This window comes from Mandrillus leucophaeus, unplaced genomic scaffold (genome assembly GCF_000951045.1).
Source record: "Mandrillus leucophaeus isolate KB7577 unplaced genomic scaffold, Mleu.le_1.0 Scaffold1195, whole genome shotgun sequence".
Lineage (NCBI taxonomy): Eukaryota > Metazoa > Chordata > Mammalia > Primates > Cercopithecidae > Mandrillus > Mandrillus leucophaeus.
The window spans coordinates 19,381-37,078 of NW_012100265.1; the positions used below are offsets into that span (position 1 = coordinate 19,381).

Consider the following 17,698-nt stretch of genomic DNA (forward strand, 5'->3'; position numbering starts at 1 on the left):
CATTGGCTTCTTACTGCTCATAGCTCCCTGTATCCTCTGCTTCATCCAGAACCTCATAAAATAAGTCTCCCGGGTCACTTTCAATCAGATGCTGCTCCACCCCTACACCCAAGTTCCGACCTCTGAAAAACCCCATGATGACCCATAACAGCAGGAAGCAGCCAGATGAATATGTTGCCCCTTTTTTCTTATTAGAAAGAGGTCGGAATGTTAGGCAGGGATCTAGACCCGACATGGCGGTGCCACTCGGCGTAACAGGCCCTTTGTTCGAGCAGGCCCTTTGTTCGAGACTTCCCTTCCTCTTTGAACACACCTTCAGACTTACATACATCTTTGTTCCTGGTTCGGCTCCAGCCTCAGTTTACCCTTACAAGTATTCTCTCTTTGTAGCTTGAAAGTCAAGGGTTGGAGAGGCTAGTGTTCTGCAGTGTCTAAGATGCAAAACAAGTACTTTGATTACATTCATCAATTCATTTATGCAATCTTATTTGATTTAATTAACATCCCTTGTTTTAATCCTGCTAGACTAGAACTCCCAAGTTTTGCATCATGGGGCACACAGAAGGATACTCTTAGCCTGCTATTTCCAGGGGACATGCTCTTTGGTGTAGCCCATAGAGAACACTCTTTGATGGTGGGTGTTAAGCCCAAAGTCTTTTGCCAAGATAATAAGAACTGAATTTAAGAAGTACACAGAGAGCGCCACACAAATAATGTTTAAATATAATTTTAACTGGAGTAAAAATCTAAATGCCTATGAAAACACAATTTTAGATTCTGTATCACTATAAAAAATTTACAATCATCGACATTTCCTGGGACACCTGTAACCTGTTTATGCCGTACCAGGGTGCCATGATACATGAGCTCAGAAGCTCTGGACTAGGCACTGTACTCTGAGCTGAGGGCACAAAGATGAAGGAGACAAAATCCCTATCCAGCAGAATTAAGTCCAACAGGCAAAAGACCAACAAAACAATTATTACAATGGAGTTTAATAAATCTGGTGATAGAAATGTATTTAGGGTGTACCTATCTCAGTCTATGGGGGTAAGGCTGTATTAGCCATTCCTTTTATTTTCTGATACTTTGACATCTTCACCTTAAACCTTGCTGACCCTGGACAGACTATCTCTCCTAAGTTTGGCTGATTCTTAGAGATAGCAAACAACTTGCCTGTGAGCGTGCCTTTCATATGCAAAATGACCAATCCAGAGCCCATACAACCACCTCCTCTACTGGGCTCATATTCTGCCTTGCTACACATCTGCCCTAATCATCCAGTGCCAGATACCTGACAACGAGGGACAGCCCCTGTGCCCCAGAGCCTGATGAAATTATTCAAACTAGCTAGTCCAGTAGCTGGGACTACAGGCACGCACCACCATGCCCAGCTAATTTTTTATATTTTTAATAGAGGCAGGGTTTCACCATGTTGGCCAGGATGGTCTCAATCTCTTGACCTCAAGTGGTCCGCCCACCTCGGCCTCCCAAAGAGCTGGGATTACAGGCGTGAGCCACTGAGCCCAGCCTAGAGGGGAAGGTTTAAGACTTTAAGTGATACGTAGGAAGCAGAACCAACAGGATTTGAACCTGAGCCTTCCGACTCATAACTTGAACTGGTGGTCAGTACTATTCTTTTTTTTTTGGAGATGGAATCTCACTCTGTCACCCAGGCTGGAGTGCAGTGGCATGATCTCAGTGTGGTGCAACCTCTGCCTCCCAGGTTCTTGTGCCTCCTCACAAGATTCTTGTGCCTCAACCTTCCAAGTAGCTGGGATTACAGGCATGCACCACCACCCCTGGCTAATTTTTGTATTTTTAGTACAGACAGGGGTCTTGCCATGTTGGCCAGGCTGTTCTTGAACTCCTGGCTTTGAGTGATCCACCTGCCTCAGCCTCCCAAAGTACTGGGATTACAGACATCAGCCACTGTCTTAAGTGCCTTAAGTGTAGAGTTCTAGCACTTAAATCTGGGAGGCAGAGGTTGCAGTGAGCCAAGATCACACCAGTGCACTCCAACCTGGGTGACAGACTGAGACTCTGTCTTAAAAGAAAAAAAAAAAGTATAGAGTTCTATGGCCTTAAGTACATTTACATTTTGAACAATGATTACCAGTATTTATCTCCAGAGCTTTTCATCATCTCATACTATACCTATTTTTTGAAAAACTGGGTATATGTTACCTCCAATCATACTATACCCTTAATCAATAACTTCCTATTTCTCCAACAGTCCCACTACTAGGTATCTACCCAAAGGAAAAGAAGTCATTCTATCAAAAAGACACCTGCACGTGTATGCTTATTGCACAATTCACAACTGTAAAGACATGGAATTAACCTAAGTGCCCGTCAACTGATGAATGGATAAAGAAAATATGGTATATGAACCGGGTGCAGCGGCTCATGCCTGTAATCCCAGCACTTTGGGAGACTGAGGCGGGTGGATCACCTGAGGTCAGGAGTTCGAGACCAGCCTGGCCAACATGGTGAAACCCTGTCTCTACCAAAAATACAAAAATTAGCCAGGTATGGTGGTGGGCGCCTGTAGTCCCAGCTACTCAGGAGGCTGAGGCAGGAGAATTGCTTGAATCTGGGAGGCAGAGGTTGGAGTGAGCCAAGATCATGCCACTGCACTCCAGCCTGGGTGACAAGAGCAAAACTCTGTCTCAAGGAAAAAAACAAAAGGAAGAAAATATGGTATGTGTATATAACATATATACACATACACTGTGGAATAGTACTCAGCCATAAAATAGAATAAAACAATGTCTTTTGCAGCAACTTGGAGGGGACTAGATGCCATTATTCTAAGTGACGTAACTCAGGAATTGAAAACCAAATAGTGCATGTTCTCACTTATGAGTGGGAGCCAAGCCATGGCTACACAAAGGCATACAGGCGGGTATAATGGACATTGGAGACTCAGAAGGGTAGAGAGTGAGAGGGGGGTGAGGGATGAAAAACCACCTGTTGGGTACAATGTACACTACTCAGGTGATGGGTACATTAAAATCCCAGACTTGACCGCTGTGCAATGCATCCATGTAATGAAAAACCACTTGTACCTCTAAAGCCATTGAAATTAAAGAAAAACACAACACCTCCCCATTCCTGCGTCCCAATTCCAGCCACTGGTAATCACTATTCTACTTTTTGTCTTTGTGTATTTGACTTTTATCGGTACCTCCTATAAGTGGAATCATTCAGTATTTATCTTTTTGTTTATGACTTATTGCACTTAGCATAATCTTCAAGGTTCATTCATGTTGTACCATCTGTCAGAGTTTCCTTCCTTCATTGGCTGTACATGCCACATTTAAAGAAATTTGTTTTTGGTTGGGCATATTGGCATATGCCTGTAATCCCAGCATTTTGGGAGCCCAAGGCTGGCAGATCGCTTGAGCTCAGGAGTTTGAGGCCGGCCTGGGCAACATGGCGAAACCCCAACTCTTTAAAAAATATATATTTATTTTTATTTTTATTTTTATTTTCTGCAATTTGTGAATCGAGCAGACTCCAGAACCAGAATATGTTCAGAGAGACTCCTAATACCATGTTTTGTTTATCCATTCATCTGTTGTTGAACATTTGGGTTGTTTACACTTTTTAGCTATTGTGGAAAATGCTGCTATGAACATGGGTGTACAAATATCTGTAAAATTGAAAGCCTTTGCTTTCAATTCTTTTAGTATATACCCAGAAGTAGGATTGCTGGATCATGTGGTAATTCTGTTTATTATTATTGTTTTTACTTTTGGGACAGGGTTTTGTTCTGTGCGCAACGTGGAGTGCAGTGGCACCATCAGGGCTCACTGTAACCTTGAGTTTCTGGGCTCAGGTGATCCTTCTACCCTCAGGCTCCTGAGTAGGTAGGACTATAGGCATATGCCACCACACCTGGCTAACTTTTTTCTTAAAAAAATGTTTTAAAATAGTAATAGGGGTCTCGCTACATTTCCCAGGCTGGACTCCAACTCCTGACCTCAAACGATTCTCTTGCATTGGCCTCTCAAAGAGCTGGGATTATGGGCATGGGCCATTGTGCCCAACCAAATTCTGTTTACTTTTTTGAGGACCTGCCATATTGTTTTCTGCAGAGGTTGCACCATTTTACATTCCCACTAGCAATTCATAAGGGTTCCAATTTCTCTACCTTCATATCAACATTTCTTTTTTTTTTTTCTTTCTTTCTTTCTTTTTTTTTTTGAGATCAAGTTTTGCTTTTGTCGCCCAGGCTAGAGTGCAATGGTGTGATCTTGGCTCACTGCAACCTCTGCCTCCTGGGTTCAAGCGATTCTTCTGCCTCAGCCTCCAAGTAGCTGAGATTACAGGTGCACACCACCATGCCCAGCACATTTTTGTACTTTTTTAGTAGAGACAGGGTTTCACCATGTTGTCCAGGCTGGTCTCGATCTCCTGATCTCAAGTGATCTACCCACTTCGGCCTGCTAAAGTGCTGGGATTACAGGCATAAGTCATCGTGCCCGGCCCATTCATACCAACATTTCTTGTTTTCTGCTCACCTCCCTCCCTCCCTGTGGTAATAACCATCCTAAAGATTGTGAACTGGTGTTTCACTGTAGTTTTGCATTTGATTTGCATTTCCCTAATGATGAGTGGTGTTGAATATCTTTTCATGTGCTTGTTGGCCATTTGTATATCTTCTTTGAAGAAAAGTCTATCCAAGTCCTTTGTCCTTTTTTTTTTTCAACATCATACTGTAAGTCCTACTTTGCCCAAATTTTTAATTGGGTTGTTTGCTTTTTTGTTGTTGAGTCGTAAATATAAATTATAAAAGTTAAATGCATGTTTCAATTGAATTTGTTTACATTGTTTGGGCAGTCTTCCAAACATTTTAATTTTGGGAAATATTTTAAAAATTGCAACAAAGTTTTGAAACAATTTTTGAAGTCCAGTCAAAACATTTTTTTTTCTTTTGAGAAGGATCTCAGCTCACTGCAACCTCCACCTCCCGGGTTCAAGCAATTCTCTGCCTCAGCCTCCTGAGTAGCTGAGATTACAGATGCCTGCCAGCACTCCTAGCTAATTTTTTTGTATTTTTAATAAAGACGGGGTTTCATCATCTTGGCCAGGTTGGTCTTGAACTCCTGATCTCGTGATCCACCCACCTCGGCCTTCCAAAGTGTTGGGATTACAGGTGTGAGCCACCGTGCCTGGCACAGTCAAAACATTTTAATTTTTTTTTTGTTTCTTTGGGACACTGAAGCAGGCGGATGATGAGGTCAGGAGTTCAAGACCAGCCTGGCCAACATAGTGAAACCCCGTCTCTACTAAAAATACAAAAATTAGCTGGGCATGGTTGTACGTGCCTGTAGTCCTAGATACTCAGGAGGCTGAGGCAGGAGAATCGTTTGAACCTGGAGGCGGAGGTTGCAGTGAGTCAAGATCGTGCCACCGCGTTCCAGCTTGGGCAGCAGAGTGAGACTTTGTCTAAAAAAAAAAAAAAAAAAAAAAAAAAAAAAAAAAAATCCAGAATTTACAAAGAAAGGTACTAAGTGGATAATAAACATTTATGAATATGTAATGTAAGCCTCAGGTCCCCTTTCTTCCAGCTATGTTTACATTGCCATTCCCAGTAGTTCTGGTACTGCGGGTAAAATCTACTGTAGAAAATTACCCAATTCAACTGAAGAGTACCAAGGAGACCTCTTTTTCTGCTGTGTGCTTCTGCATTTCAGCCAGTTCCTGGGCTCTCATCTACTTCTTATCATCTATCTGATTGGGGCTGCCATTGTTTTTCTCTGGTTTCCTTTGCCCTGTTGTTCCTTCCCAAACAGGATACCACATCTCTTCCTTTTTTCCTCTGAAGCATTGGTAAACACCAAGCTGTTGCATGCATTCTAACTTTTATTGAATATTTGATGGTGGAAAGATGGCATAGCCATTTTCTTTCCTAGAAATTTTTTTGGATTGGAGAAAGCGTTCATGTGTGTTTTTTAGTACCACCTGGAGTCAATGTCTTTCATTCAACTAATGCATATTGAAGGCCCACTGTGTGCCAGGCATTGTGCATAGGCCTGGACATCTGGTGGACAACCACAGACATAGACTCTGTCTTTATAAAGAAGGAGACAGTGAAGGGGTGGCCTACCCCTCCACACCTGTGGGCGTTTCTCGTTAGGTGGAACAAGAGACTTGAGAAAAGAAATGAGACACAAAGACAAAGTATAGAGAAAGAAAAAGTGGGCCCAGGGGACCGGCGCTTAGCATACAGAGGACCCACACCGGCACCGGTCTCTGAGTTCCCTTAGTATTTATTGATAATTATCTTTACCATCTTAAAGAAAAGGAAGTGGCAGGATAATAGGATCATTGTAGGGAGAAAGTTAGCAGTAAGACATATGAATAAAGATCTCTGTGACATGAATAAGTTTAAGGAAAAGTGCTGTGCCTTGATATGCATATGTAAACATCTCCATAAACCTTTTTAGTGCATAAAGAGCAGCATTGCTCTAGCAAGTCCCTCCTTTCACCCTAAGGTGTTTTTCTCCTTTCTCAGTAAACAGAACATACAATCAGGTTTTATACCGAGATGTTCCATTGCCCAGGGACAGGCAGGAGACAGATGCTTTTCTCTATCTCAACTGCCAACAACCACCAAGAGCCTTCTTTCCTCTTGTACCAGTCCTCCTCAGCACAGACCCTTCATGGGTGTCAGGCTGGGGGACGATCAGGTCTTTCCCTTCCCACGAGGCCATATTTCAGACTATCACATGGGGAGAAACCTTGGACAATATCTAGCGTTCCCAGGCAGAGGACCCTGCGACATTTGGCAGTGTGCGTATCCCTGGGTACTTGAGATTAAGAGAATGGTGATGACTTTTAACCCGCAAGCTGCCTGCAGGCACTTGTTTAACAAAGCACACCCTGCACAGCCCAAAATCCTTTAAACCTTGAGTCACCACAGCACATGTCTCTTGCAAGGACAAGGTTGGGTGTAGGGTCACAGATTAACAGCATCTCAAATACAGAACAAAATGGAGTCTCTTATGTCCACTTCTTTCTATATAGGCACAGTAACAGTCTGATCTTTCTTTCTTTTCCCCACAAGACAGGTATTAAGCAAATACCTATATAAGTACTCAAATCAAAAGTTTCATGAGAAGGAGCTTACAAAATCTTTCCAATAATAGTATCTTAGCATTCAGAGACAAAGGTCCATCAGAGTAGTATGATATCTTCCAGGTTTGTCCTCTATCCTCATCTCCTTAGATTTCTGTCTAAGTCCAAGAGAGAGAGACTGCAAGAGACACTGAAAAAGCGGTGTCACTGAGGTCACTGAGACACTTGGAGACATGTCCCAATCTGGTGCCCATCATAGGAGCAGTGAGGCATTTCCCTTTTCCAGCACCCTAAGAAGTGGATTACTTCCATGCCTTGAATAGCAAGGAGATGTGCCGGAGGCCTGGGAGTGAGCGGAAACAGTGCCTTAAACACCAGCAACTTGTCCCGACACCAGGTCCAGCATCAGAGGAGCAGGGATGCCAAATCATATGGTTGGTGGTCAGCTGTGGTCTCAGCAGTAGGCAGCACTGAAAGGAGTTGGGGTGGGCTGGGAGTATGTGTGGAATGGAGAAATGTTTGTTAGCACACACAAGACGCCCCTTGCGATTATGAACTTAAAAGGGGACCAGAAGTCTCCTTACAATGGGAGGGCATGAAAGCCAGAGAAATTTTTGTCTCATTAATGCTAACTCACCATGACCCCTGGGTTGATGTACCCTAGGGAAGTATCAGTTACATTAAAAAGAGTTAACAAGCTGGCTCAGTGGTTCACACCCATAATCCCAGCACTTGGGCAGGCTGAGGCAGGAGGATCCTTTGAGGTCAGGAGTTCGGGAGTAGCCTGGGCAACAGGGGGAGACCCCGTTTCTACAGAAAAGAGTTTTTTTTTTTTTTTTGAGACGGAGTTTCACTCTTGTTGCCCAGGCTGGAGTGCAATGGTGCAAGCTCGGCTCACTGCAACCTCCGGCTCCTGGATTCAGGCAATTCTCCTGCCTCAGCCTTCCTGAGTAGCTGGGATTACAGGCATGCACCACCATGTCCGATTAATTTTGTATTTTCAGTAGAGATGGGGTTTCTCCATGTTGGTCAGGCTGGTCTCGAACTTTTGACCTCAGATGATCCACCGGCCTTGGCCTCCCAAAGTGCTGGGATTACAGGCATGCGCCACCACGCCCAGTCCAAAAAAAGAGTTTTTAATAATATGATGTTGACAATTGTACTGTGGTTGACATGTACATATTCCTATTATTAGAAAACACATACTTAGCTGGGCACGGTGGTTCACACCTGTAATCCCAGCACTTGGGAGGCCGAGGTGGGTGGATCACGAGGTCTTGAGTTCAAGACCAGCCTGGCCAAGATGGCAAAACCCTGTCTCTACTAAAAATACAAAAATTAGCCGGGCGCAGTGGCGGGCGCCTGTAATCCCAGTTACTTGGGAGGCTGAGGCAGGAGAATCACTTGAACCCAGGAGGCAGAGGTTGCAGTGAGCTGAGACCATGCCACTGCACTCCAGCCTGGGTGACTGAGCGAGACTCCGTCTCAAAAAACAAAACAAAACAAAACAAAAAAACCCATACACACCTATTTAAAAATAAAGGCCCATGATGTATGTAACTTACCCTCAAATGGTTCAGAAAAAATTTTGTGTGTGTGTGGGTGTACATATATATATACACACACACACACATATATATATATATATACACATACACCCACATAGAGAGAGAGAGAGAGAGAGGGAAGAGAGAGAGAGAGAGAGAGAGAGACAGAGAGAGAACATGAATGATAAAGCAAATGGGGTGAAATATTAACAATAGTTGAATCTAGGTAAAGGGCATATGTGTGGTTTTATACCATTGTTATTTTTGCAACATTTAATAAATTTTAAATTGTTTCTAAACAGAGTTAATAAAACAATAAAATTACAGCAGGATACATGCAATAATTAGTGTTTGGACAATGTATAGTAGTGGGACAAAGGAGGGAGCCATCAGCTTTGTCTGGGGGTGGAGGTGTCAGGGAAGGCTTCATAGAGAAATTGGAGGAAAGATTGGAAGGATGATGTCTTCTTTTCCTCTATTTATTTATTTATTTAAATTATTATAATTATTATTATTTTTGAGACGAAGTGTTGCTCTGTTGCCTAGGCTGGAGTGCAGTGGCGTGATCTTGGCTCACTGCAACCTCCACCTCCCAGGTTCAAACAGTTCTCCTGTCTCAGCCTCCAGAGTAGCTGGGATTACAGGTGCATGCCACTGCATCTGGCTAAATTTTTGTATTTTTAGTAGAGATGGGGTTGCATCATATTGGCTGCTCTTGAACTCCTGACCTCAGGTAACCTGCCCACCTCAGCCTTCCAAAGCGCTATGATTATAGGCGTGAGCCACTGCGTCCGGCCAATTATTATTCTTAATTAATTTATTTTTCATGAAGTGTCACCTCAGTCTAAAAGGATGACTTCTTGACAGAGCCGTGTCTAGGGAGCCAGGGCATCTGGAGGAGGTGGGAGAGGGAGAACGCAGGGGAGGATTGTGACCTATCCACAAATTGGATTACATACTGCTACATTGTATGGCCTGCCCTGGCAAAGCAGGACACCCCTCCTCAGATGGTGACAGTTACTTGTGTGGCCAGGAACACAGCTCCCTGCTCCTCCAGCCAGTCACACAACCTTTCTCATTTCCAGGGGCCCAGGCTGAGGTGCCCTCAGAGGGAAGGGAGTCAGAGGGAGGGGCCAGCAGTCTAGGCTGATCAGGGCTGGGCTGGGCAGGGCTTGGGTGCCACTCTGCCAGGCTTTTGGACTCTCCACAGCTCTCCACATAAAGGGACCAGCACTTCACCCCGCATCAGGATCCTCTGCAGGGGAGCTCTGAGTGTCCACCGGAAGAGAACTTTCAGCTCCTGGCATCTGTGAGGAAGGAAGGAGGGAGCTGTCTATGCTGGTGAGAAAAGTGTTTTTGATCCATGTGTGTGGGAGCAATGATGCCAGCTCAGGTCTGGTCTCAGTGTTAGAGACTGAGAGTTTCAGGGAAATGAGCCTGTGGCCTCTGGGGTATTTGTAGTGCTAGACAGCCATGGGGGATATTCCAGGAGGTTCTAGAATGCTCGTAAGTCCATCATTTTCCATGTGAGGTTTCCTGACTCAGAAATGTCAGGGAGTAAGAATGAGAGGATGACAAAGGAGGGGCCAACCAGTGACCTTGTGCGTCTTGTTTTTCCTTAGAGGACAATGACCAGACTCTGCTTCCTGTTATTCTTCTCTGTGGCCACCAGCGGGTGTAGTGCAGGTAAATCACTCCTGACAGTAGGAGCTGCAGTTCCCTGGGCTCCCCTCTGCTGTGCAGGGCCCTGGAGGGAGTAGAGCTGGGCAGGGCTCTGAAGTCAAGGGCCAAGGGGGAAGTCCTGGAGAGGCACAGAACCCAGGATAGGCAGCCAACTTGAGGTGTGGACTGGGTGCTGATTTCTGGCCTCTCCTGGGGTCTGGTCTGAAGCAGTCAGGATGTTAGCTCGGGTATGTCCTTGGGCTTGATTCTCTGCTTCTGTGACTGTGAGGGGTTCATAAGGTGAGAGAGTAAACTGTGTCCCTGCTCGGCTGCTCTTGTAGTCTTGGCCTTGGGATCTCCAGAGGGAGCTGGGTGATCAGTGCTGTGCCCAGGGTACACCCTCCTCTAGTTGCCATCCTCACAATTCTATTCTTCCAGTAGGCACACTAGTGATATTTTTTCATTGACACTGAGTTTATTGTTTATTTCAATCCATCATTTACATATGCATCTCATTTGATCTCCATGAGTATAAAGAAGTTATTAATGACATCTTAAAGATGAAGAAAAAGGATCAGAGATGTTAAGTGTCTGCTCAAGGAGGCACTGTCATCAGGGGTTGTCTGGGTTTTAACTTGAGTCCTGTAATTTTTTTTTTTGAGACGGAGTCTTGCTCTGTCACCCAGGCTGGAGTGCAGTGGTGCAATGTCGGCTCACTGCAACCTCCTCCTCCTGGGTTCAAGCGATTCTCCTGTCTCAGCCTCCCCAGTAGCTGGGATTACAGGTGTGCACCACCACACCCAGCTAATTTTTGTATTTTTAGTAGAGATATGGTTTCACCATATTGGCCAGGCTGGTCTTGAACTCCTGATCTTGTGATCCCCCCTCCTTGGCCTCCCAAAGTGCTGCGATTACAGGCATGAGCCACCGCGCCTGGCCTGAGTCCTGTAATTTTACACTTTTTCCTACTCTGCCAGGTTTTTGGAATAATTTCTAGGCTTTTAGACTAATATACACAGCCCTTCCTCCACTGGCCTCTGTTAATTTTTCAGCTTTGGTTTCCAAACCTCTTTGTATTACAACATATGTTCCAGCCGCAGTAAGACACTGACCTGTAGTTTTCAGCAGGCTGGGCTGGGCTGGGCTCTGCTATTGCTTCAGGCCATCTCATGTGTTTTCTTTTCTTCCTGGGGTGTACTCTCCCCTTTTCTTCCTGTCCTGTAGCCAGCTCCCATTCTCCCATCAAAATCAGCCTGCTCTGAGTTACAGCTGGTCCCTTCCCCAGCAAGTTCCCAGGCCTCACCCCTGTAGGTGGGTTTGACCCTCCCATCTCGATTGGCCCCTTTCCATGTGCTCCTTCCCTGTAGAATGTAGTCCCTTGAAGAAATGTGCCAAATTGTCTTTGTCCGGCATCTAGGTAATTCACACAGTAGGTATTTAATTAAAGTTAGTCAAGTGGAAGATTCCAGGTGTTTAACCTATACCAGCTGTTGGATTAGACCGTCTTAGCATAGCGAATCCCTGACCTTCTGGGACTTCAGAGCAGAGTGATGCAGGGGCAGAGGTTGGCCAGGAAAGACGGCCTCAGTGGTCAGACTTTTAATGAGAATCATTCTCACATCTTCTAACAGCGGGCCTCTTCTCTTGAGATGCTCTTGAGGGAGTTCCAAACCTGTGCCTCCTCCTTTTCTTCCCTGCCTAGAAGCTGCAAAGAAGTCAAGGAATGCTGCCATAGTGCGGGTGGTGAGTAATGAACCAACTCACCATTCTCTCTTTAAAGCCACTTTTTAGCTCAACAGAGCCCAGTCATGGAAATCAGGAGGGACATATCCACGTGGAGCCTATTCTGCCCCCAGCTCCTACGCAAGGAGGTTTCTAGTGGGAATTTTGAGGCTTTTGTGTCCCATTCCAGTCACAAAGTCTTCTGAACACAGGGAGAATGCAGTGTTCCTGGTTATGCTTACAGTGGTGGCAAGAACTGTGATGAGTCTAAGATTTGCCGCTACTTGCCCGGGGTTTATAGATGCTGGCAGAAAACCTGAAACTCCCGAGCCAGAGACAAAGAACTTTATTAATCACAGAAATAGCAGCAGCCAGAGCATCAGCATTTTCTTGTACTGGGCCAGGTGACATCTGCCCAAGTAGTGGGTTTGTCAAGCTGGCTGACAAATGTGGCTGGCAAGGAAACAACGAGCCCTTTTTAGAGCCAGAGAGTTTATTACTCACAGAGATAGCAAGTTCAAGATTGGCAAAAGTGTCAGCTTTTCCCATCCCTTGTCCCACAAGACAGCACAGAAAAGAGGGCGGGTGACAACGCAACGTGGGCAGTGGCTGAGGAGCCAGTCCATGCTGCCATAGCCGTTTCATGGCCTGTGTACCCTATGGGGTGGGGGCAAGTGAGGCAAAAAACCCCATACCTCTTCAGAACCCAGGAGGTGATGACACAGTCATGATAGCCTCCACGAAAGATAGGGAGCGGGGTGAGAAGTGACCTCGTTGCAGGTCCTCACAGGCTTCCCATCTTTCCATGTTTTGGGAAGACCACAGGCTTTCTGCCAAGGCTTAGGTCAGCTGTCCCTATGTGGCCTATGTGCAAATGTGCAAGGTCACCAGGATGCCACAGTGGAGCCAGTCTCCTGCAAACTTGGGAACAGAAGGGGAACTCTGCGCTTTGGGAAGCTGAATCTTATGAAATGGGCACAACCTTTGCTCTGAGCTGCAGAGAGGCCCCATCCAGCTATAAACTCAGATGTGGTTGTGTGCTGATTTCTGGCCTCTCCTGGCCACAGGGTGGCACTATCGAGAGGGAGATACCATCTCTGTCTCTTCTAAGGCTATTTGCTCTACAAACTCTTTGAAAAGATAGTGTGAAGCCAAGGCAGTCAGTGCCTCTGCTCATAGGTGACCAGAACGCAGGACGCGCGGAGCATCATCTTCCAGCAAGTATGTGTTGCAGTCTTCTGAGTGTACTTTTGACTTCCTAGGGCTTTTCTGTTCACGGGGCTGAGATGAACCCTGAGCTCTCAGACAGGGAGGCTCTGGGCTTGTTCTGTCTACAGATGACCTGTATTTTCTCTGCACCGAGAATGGTGTTGTCTACCAGACCTTCTGTGACATGACCTCTGGGGGTGGTGGCTGGACCCTGGTGGCCAGCGTGCACCAGAATGACATGCATGGGAAGTGCACGGTGGGCAATTGCTGGTCCAGTCAGCAGGGCAGCAAAGCAGACTACCCAGAGGGGGACGGCAACTGGGCCAACTACAACACCTTTGGGTCTGCAGAGGCAGCCACGAGCGATGACTACAAGGTTGGTGCCACTTCCCACCCACTAGGGTGAGGGTGAGGAGTGGAGTGTGGCTGGCCACAAGCCTGCAGTAGGGAGGGCTGGAAGGTGGGGATGTGGGGAAGGGCTGGAGAATAAGAGAGAAATACATGCCTTGAATCACAACTTCCTCCCAACAAGGCTGTTAGGGCCGTGAGTGGTGATGGGATCATCTGCTGGGAGTAGGGTGTCTGAGCGTGGCTAACCATCTGCCTACTGGATCCCAGAGCTTTCAGCCCACTTGGGACTGCATGTGTGGACCTTCTGCCTCCTGGCCCAGTCAGGCTCAGTGTCTGTTGCTTTCCAGAACCCCAGCCACTACAACATCCAGGCCAAGGACCTGGGCATCTGCCATGTGTCCAACAAGTCCCCCATGCAGCATTGGAGAAACAGCACCCTGCTGAGATACCGCACCAACACTGGCTTTTTCCAGAGACTGGGACATCATCTGTTTGGCCTCTACCAGGTACACGGGGCTGCTGGCTGGGGGGCACTTTCTTTGGTGAACAGAGAGCCAAGTGTCTAGGGTAGGGGGCAGATCTGTCCTGTGGTTCCACATCACTACCGAGTGTTTGGCTGTTTCTCCTTCCTTTGGTTCACTGTGAGGTCATGTCTGGCCTCTCAGAAACTCTAAGCCAGGCAACGAAGAGGCCTGTGGGACAGGAGAGCATAGGGAGAAAGAGACAGGGACAAGGGGTTTGGGGCTGTTGGGGAGACACAGCTATGGGGAAAAGGAAGCACTATTATTATGATTGGTTTTGGTTAATGGCAGTTAACTTGAAACTCCTCCTCTCCCTGCACTGTGGCAGCATCTCTACTGTCCTCACAAAACCTCTCTTCTGGGTCTCTGCAGAAATAGCCAGTGAAATACGGATGACGGAAATGTTGGAATGACAACGGCCCAGCCATACCTGTGGTCTATGACTTTGGTGATGCTAAGAAGACTGCATCTTGTTACTCACCATATGGTCAACGTGAGTGCTTGCTCCCTAAGTCTGGTCATAAATACTTTCTTGCACTCTTGGAGAATGGTGGCAAATAAGAACAATTCATAATTACTAGTATTTACTGAGCACTGAAAATGCACCAGACTCTTGTCTTGGAACTTAACATGATTTTGTGTCATTTAATTATCATGAGAAAACTATGAAGTTAGAATTGCTATTAATCTCATTTCACAGGACATAATCCCAGCTTCTTCATCACCACCTGCGTGGCCTCTTATAATAGTTAAGAAATGGTGCATACAAAACATGAGCTGGGCATGGTGGTGCACGCCTGTAATCCCAGCTCCTTGGGTGGCTGAGGCAGGAGAATTGCTTGAACCCGGGAGGCGGAGGTTGCGGTGAGCTGAGATTACACTACTGCACTCCAGCCTGTGCAACAAGAGTGAAACCCCATCTAAAAAAAAAAAAAAAAAAAAAAAAAAAAGATAAGGTGCACACTGAGGTTCACAGGAAAGAACCACTAGCAGAGTGGTGAGAGAGATTTACTTTTGTTATGAAGGATAACTATTAATTATCTTACAAAAGACAGTTTTCAGTATAATAAGACCACAGAAGTTAAGTTGTGGATGAAAAAAATGAAAGACATCACTGTTTGCCTTTGATATTTCGATGAAAGCAGGTGATGGCCAGGGAAACTAACCCATGGTAATTGGATGAGAAGTGTGTAAACAGCAACAGGCAGCCACATCTGATCATTGCTTATTCCTGCTGGGCCTTCTCAGATCTTTTTAGTAATCTTTCTGTGGAGTCTATCTTCTCCTATAAGCTGTAGGCAGACAAGGGTCCTTTTGTGAGCCCCAGCCTTTGTCCTCTTGCCCCAGATGAAAAGAAGTTCCCTTGCGGACAAGTTTAGGACTGACATGCACAAGCCACTGGCCACAGAGGTGCTGGGCTGCACCCCTACAACCTGGGGTGTTTGGCTGTAGCCTCGGCTTTTGGCTTAGGGAATTCCTGGACTGGCCAATGGGATGCTGCTTCTGGTTCCTCCTGTGAATGCTTGGCTCTTTCTTCACCTCTTCTTTTTCAGGGGAATTTGTTGCAGGATTTGTCCAGTTCTGGGTGTTTAATAATGAGAGGGCAGCCAAAGCCCTTTGTGCTGGGATAAGAGTTACTGGCTGTAACACTGAGCATGTGAGTTTTTGGGGAGATCAATGGCCCATGTGTGTGCATGGGTATGCACGTGTGTGCACTTGTGTGGGGTCCATCATTCTGTGTCTCTGTGGTTACTTGCTTACTCTCATTATTCTCTTTACTCTCATTACTCTCTTGATGATGTCTTATGAATATAATTTATTTTTTATTTCTTTTTTTTTGTTTGAAGAGTCCATATTTTTAATAAAAATGAAGTGATACAAAGTTTGGAGTAGTAGATGCCAGAAGTTGAGTATAATTTATTTATTTTTAAAATCTTATTTATTTTATTTATTTCTTTGAGATGGAGTTTCACTCTTGTTGCTTGGGCTGGAGTGCAATGGCACGATCTCTGCTCACTGCAACTCTGCCTCCTGGGTTCAAGTGTTTCTCCTGCTTCAGCCTCCTGAGTAGCTGGGATTGTAGGTATGCAGCACCACGACTGGCTAATTTTTTTTGTATTTTTAGTAGAGACAGGTTTCTCCATGTTGGTCAGTCTGGTTTCAAACTTCCAACCTCAGGTAATCCACCTGCCTTGGCCTCCCAAAGTACTGGGATTACAAGTGGGAGCCACCACACCTAGCCGAGTATAATTTATTTTAATGGAATTCAGTTTACCAAAATTTTCATTTATGGTTAGTCCTTTTCATGTTTTCTTTAAGATGAACCTCCTTACATTGAGGTCATGAAAATATTCTCCAATATTAATCTTAACTTTTAGAAGCTTTATATTTTTATTGTAGAAGACAGCACCATAGCTGTAGTGGTGGGAGATTGAATTTGAGGGACATCCTGTGCCTAGGGGCTGGAGGAAGAGAGTATCAGAGCCATCAAGAACAAGGGCATTCACTTAGGGCCCCCTTTCCTCCCCAACTGACAGTCTGAACTCACAGTTCCATCTTCACTTCCCTGCCTCAGCTTTCAGCTTTTTCATTTTCCAGCTAAGATGAGGTGGCTATTCTCTCATGGAGGGACACGCAGATTAGAATTCAGAGGATGCTGACCACGTGGGCACTGGGGGTGGACTAAAGTAGGTGTCTTTATGCCCTTTTCCTTGACAACCTTCTCCACTGGCTCTTAGACTGTCCATTAGTGCATGTTTGCATATGTCCCTGCATGCATTACTTCTTTCAAATACATGCATAGCCAGGTGCGGTAGCTCACGCCTGTAATCCTAGCACTTTGGGAAGCCGAGGCAGGCGGATCACTTGAGGTCTGGAGTTAGATACCAGTCTTGAGCTCACTGGTGTCAGCAGCAAATCAGATCCCTCACAGTGTCTCTTCTTTCTGTTTCCCAGCACTGCATCAGTGGAGGAGGGTTCTTCCCACAGGGCAAGCCCTGTCAGTGTGGGGACTTCTCTGCCTTTGACTGGAATGGATATGGAGCTCGCATTCGGAGGAGCTGCAGTCAGGAGATAATGGTGGCAGCTGTACTCTTGTTCTATAGATGAGAGACAGCTCTGCAGTGTCGGGGTGAGAACCCATCTTCCAACCCCGGCTATTTGGAGACAGAAAAACCGGAATTCTAACAAGGAGAAGAAGAGACTAAATTACATCAATCTGCAACTCTATGTTTCTTTGAATTCTTTTTATAAATTGGCTGATGTATTGAGGAATTTTTAAAAGAATACCTATGGTTCTGGTGAATTCCACCTTGGATATTCTGGGCCTGTACAGTGGCTAGGAAGAGCCCATTGAATAAAAATAAGTGTTCACTTCAGCAACACATATACTAAAATTGAAACAATACAGAGAAGATTAGCAAAAAGATATAAAAAGCTGGAAAATAAAAAGACATTCTGGGCCAGGGATGGTGGCTCGTGCCTGTAATCCCAGCACTTTGGGAGGCCGAGGCTGGTGGATTGCCTGAGGTCAGGAGTTTGAGACCAGCCTGGCCAGCATGGCAAAACCTCATCTTTAAAAGAAGTACAAAAATTAGC

General features: G+C 45.6%; 1 protein-coding gene across 1 annotated transcript; it reads left to right on the forward strand.

Annotated features, from left to right (window-relative positions):
- Positions 1 to 10,109: 10,109 nt before the first annotated feature.
- Positions 10,110 to 17,329, forward strand: ITLN2 (intelectin 2). The gene is given in 9 exon segments (XM_011967313.1): positions 10,110 to 10,142; positions 10,259 to 10,322; positions 10,527 to 10,528; positions 11,930 to 12,041; positions 13,358 to 13,605; positions 13,928 to 14,086; positions 14,474 to 14,594; positions 15,655 to 15,758; positions 17,057 to 17,329. Coding segments are annotated over 9 exon segments (996 nt in total). The 3' UTR covers positions 17,210 to 17,329.
- Positions 17,330 to 17,698: the final 369 nt, after the last annotated feature.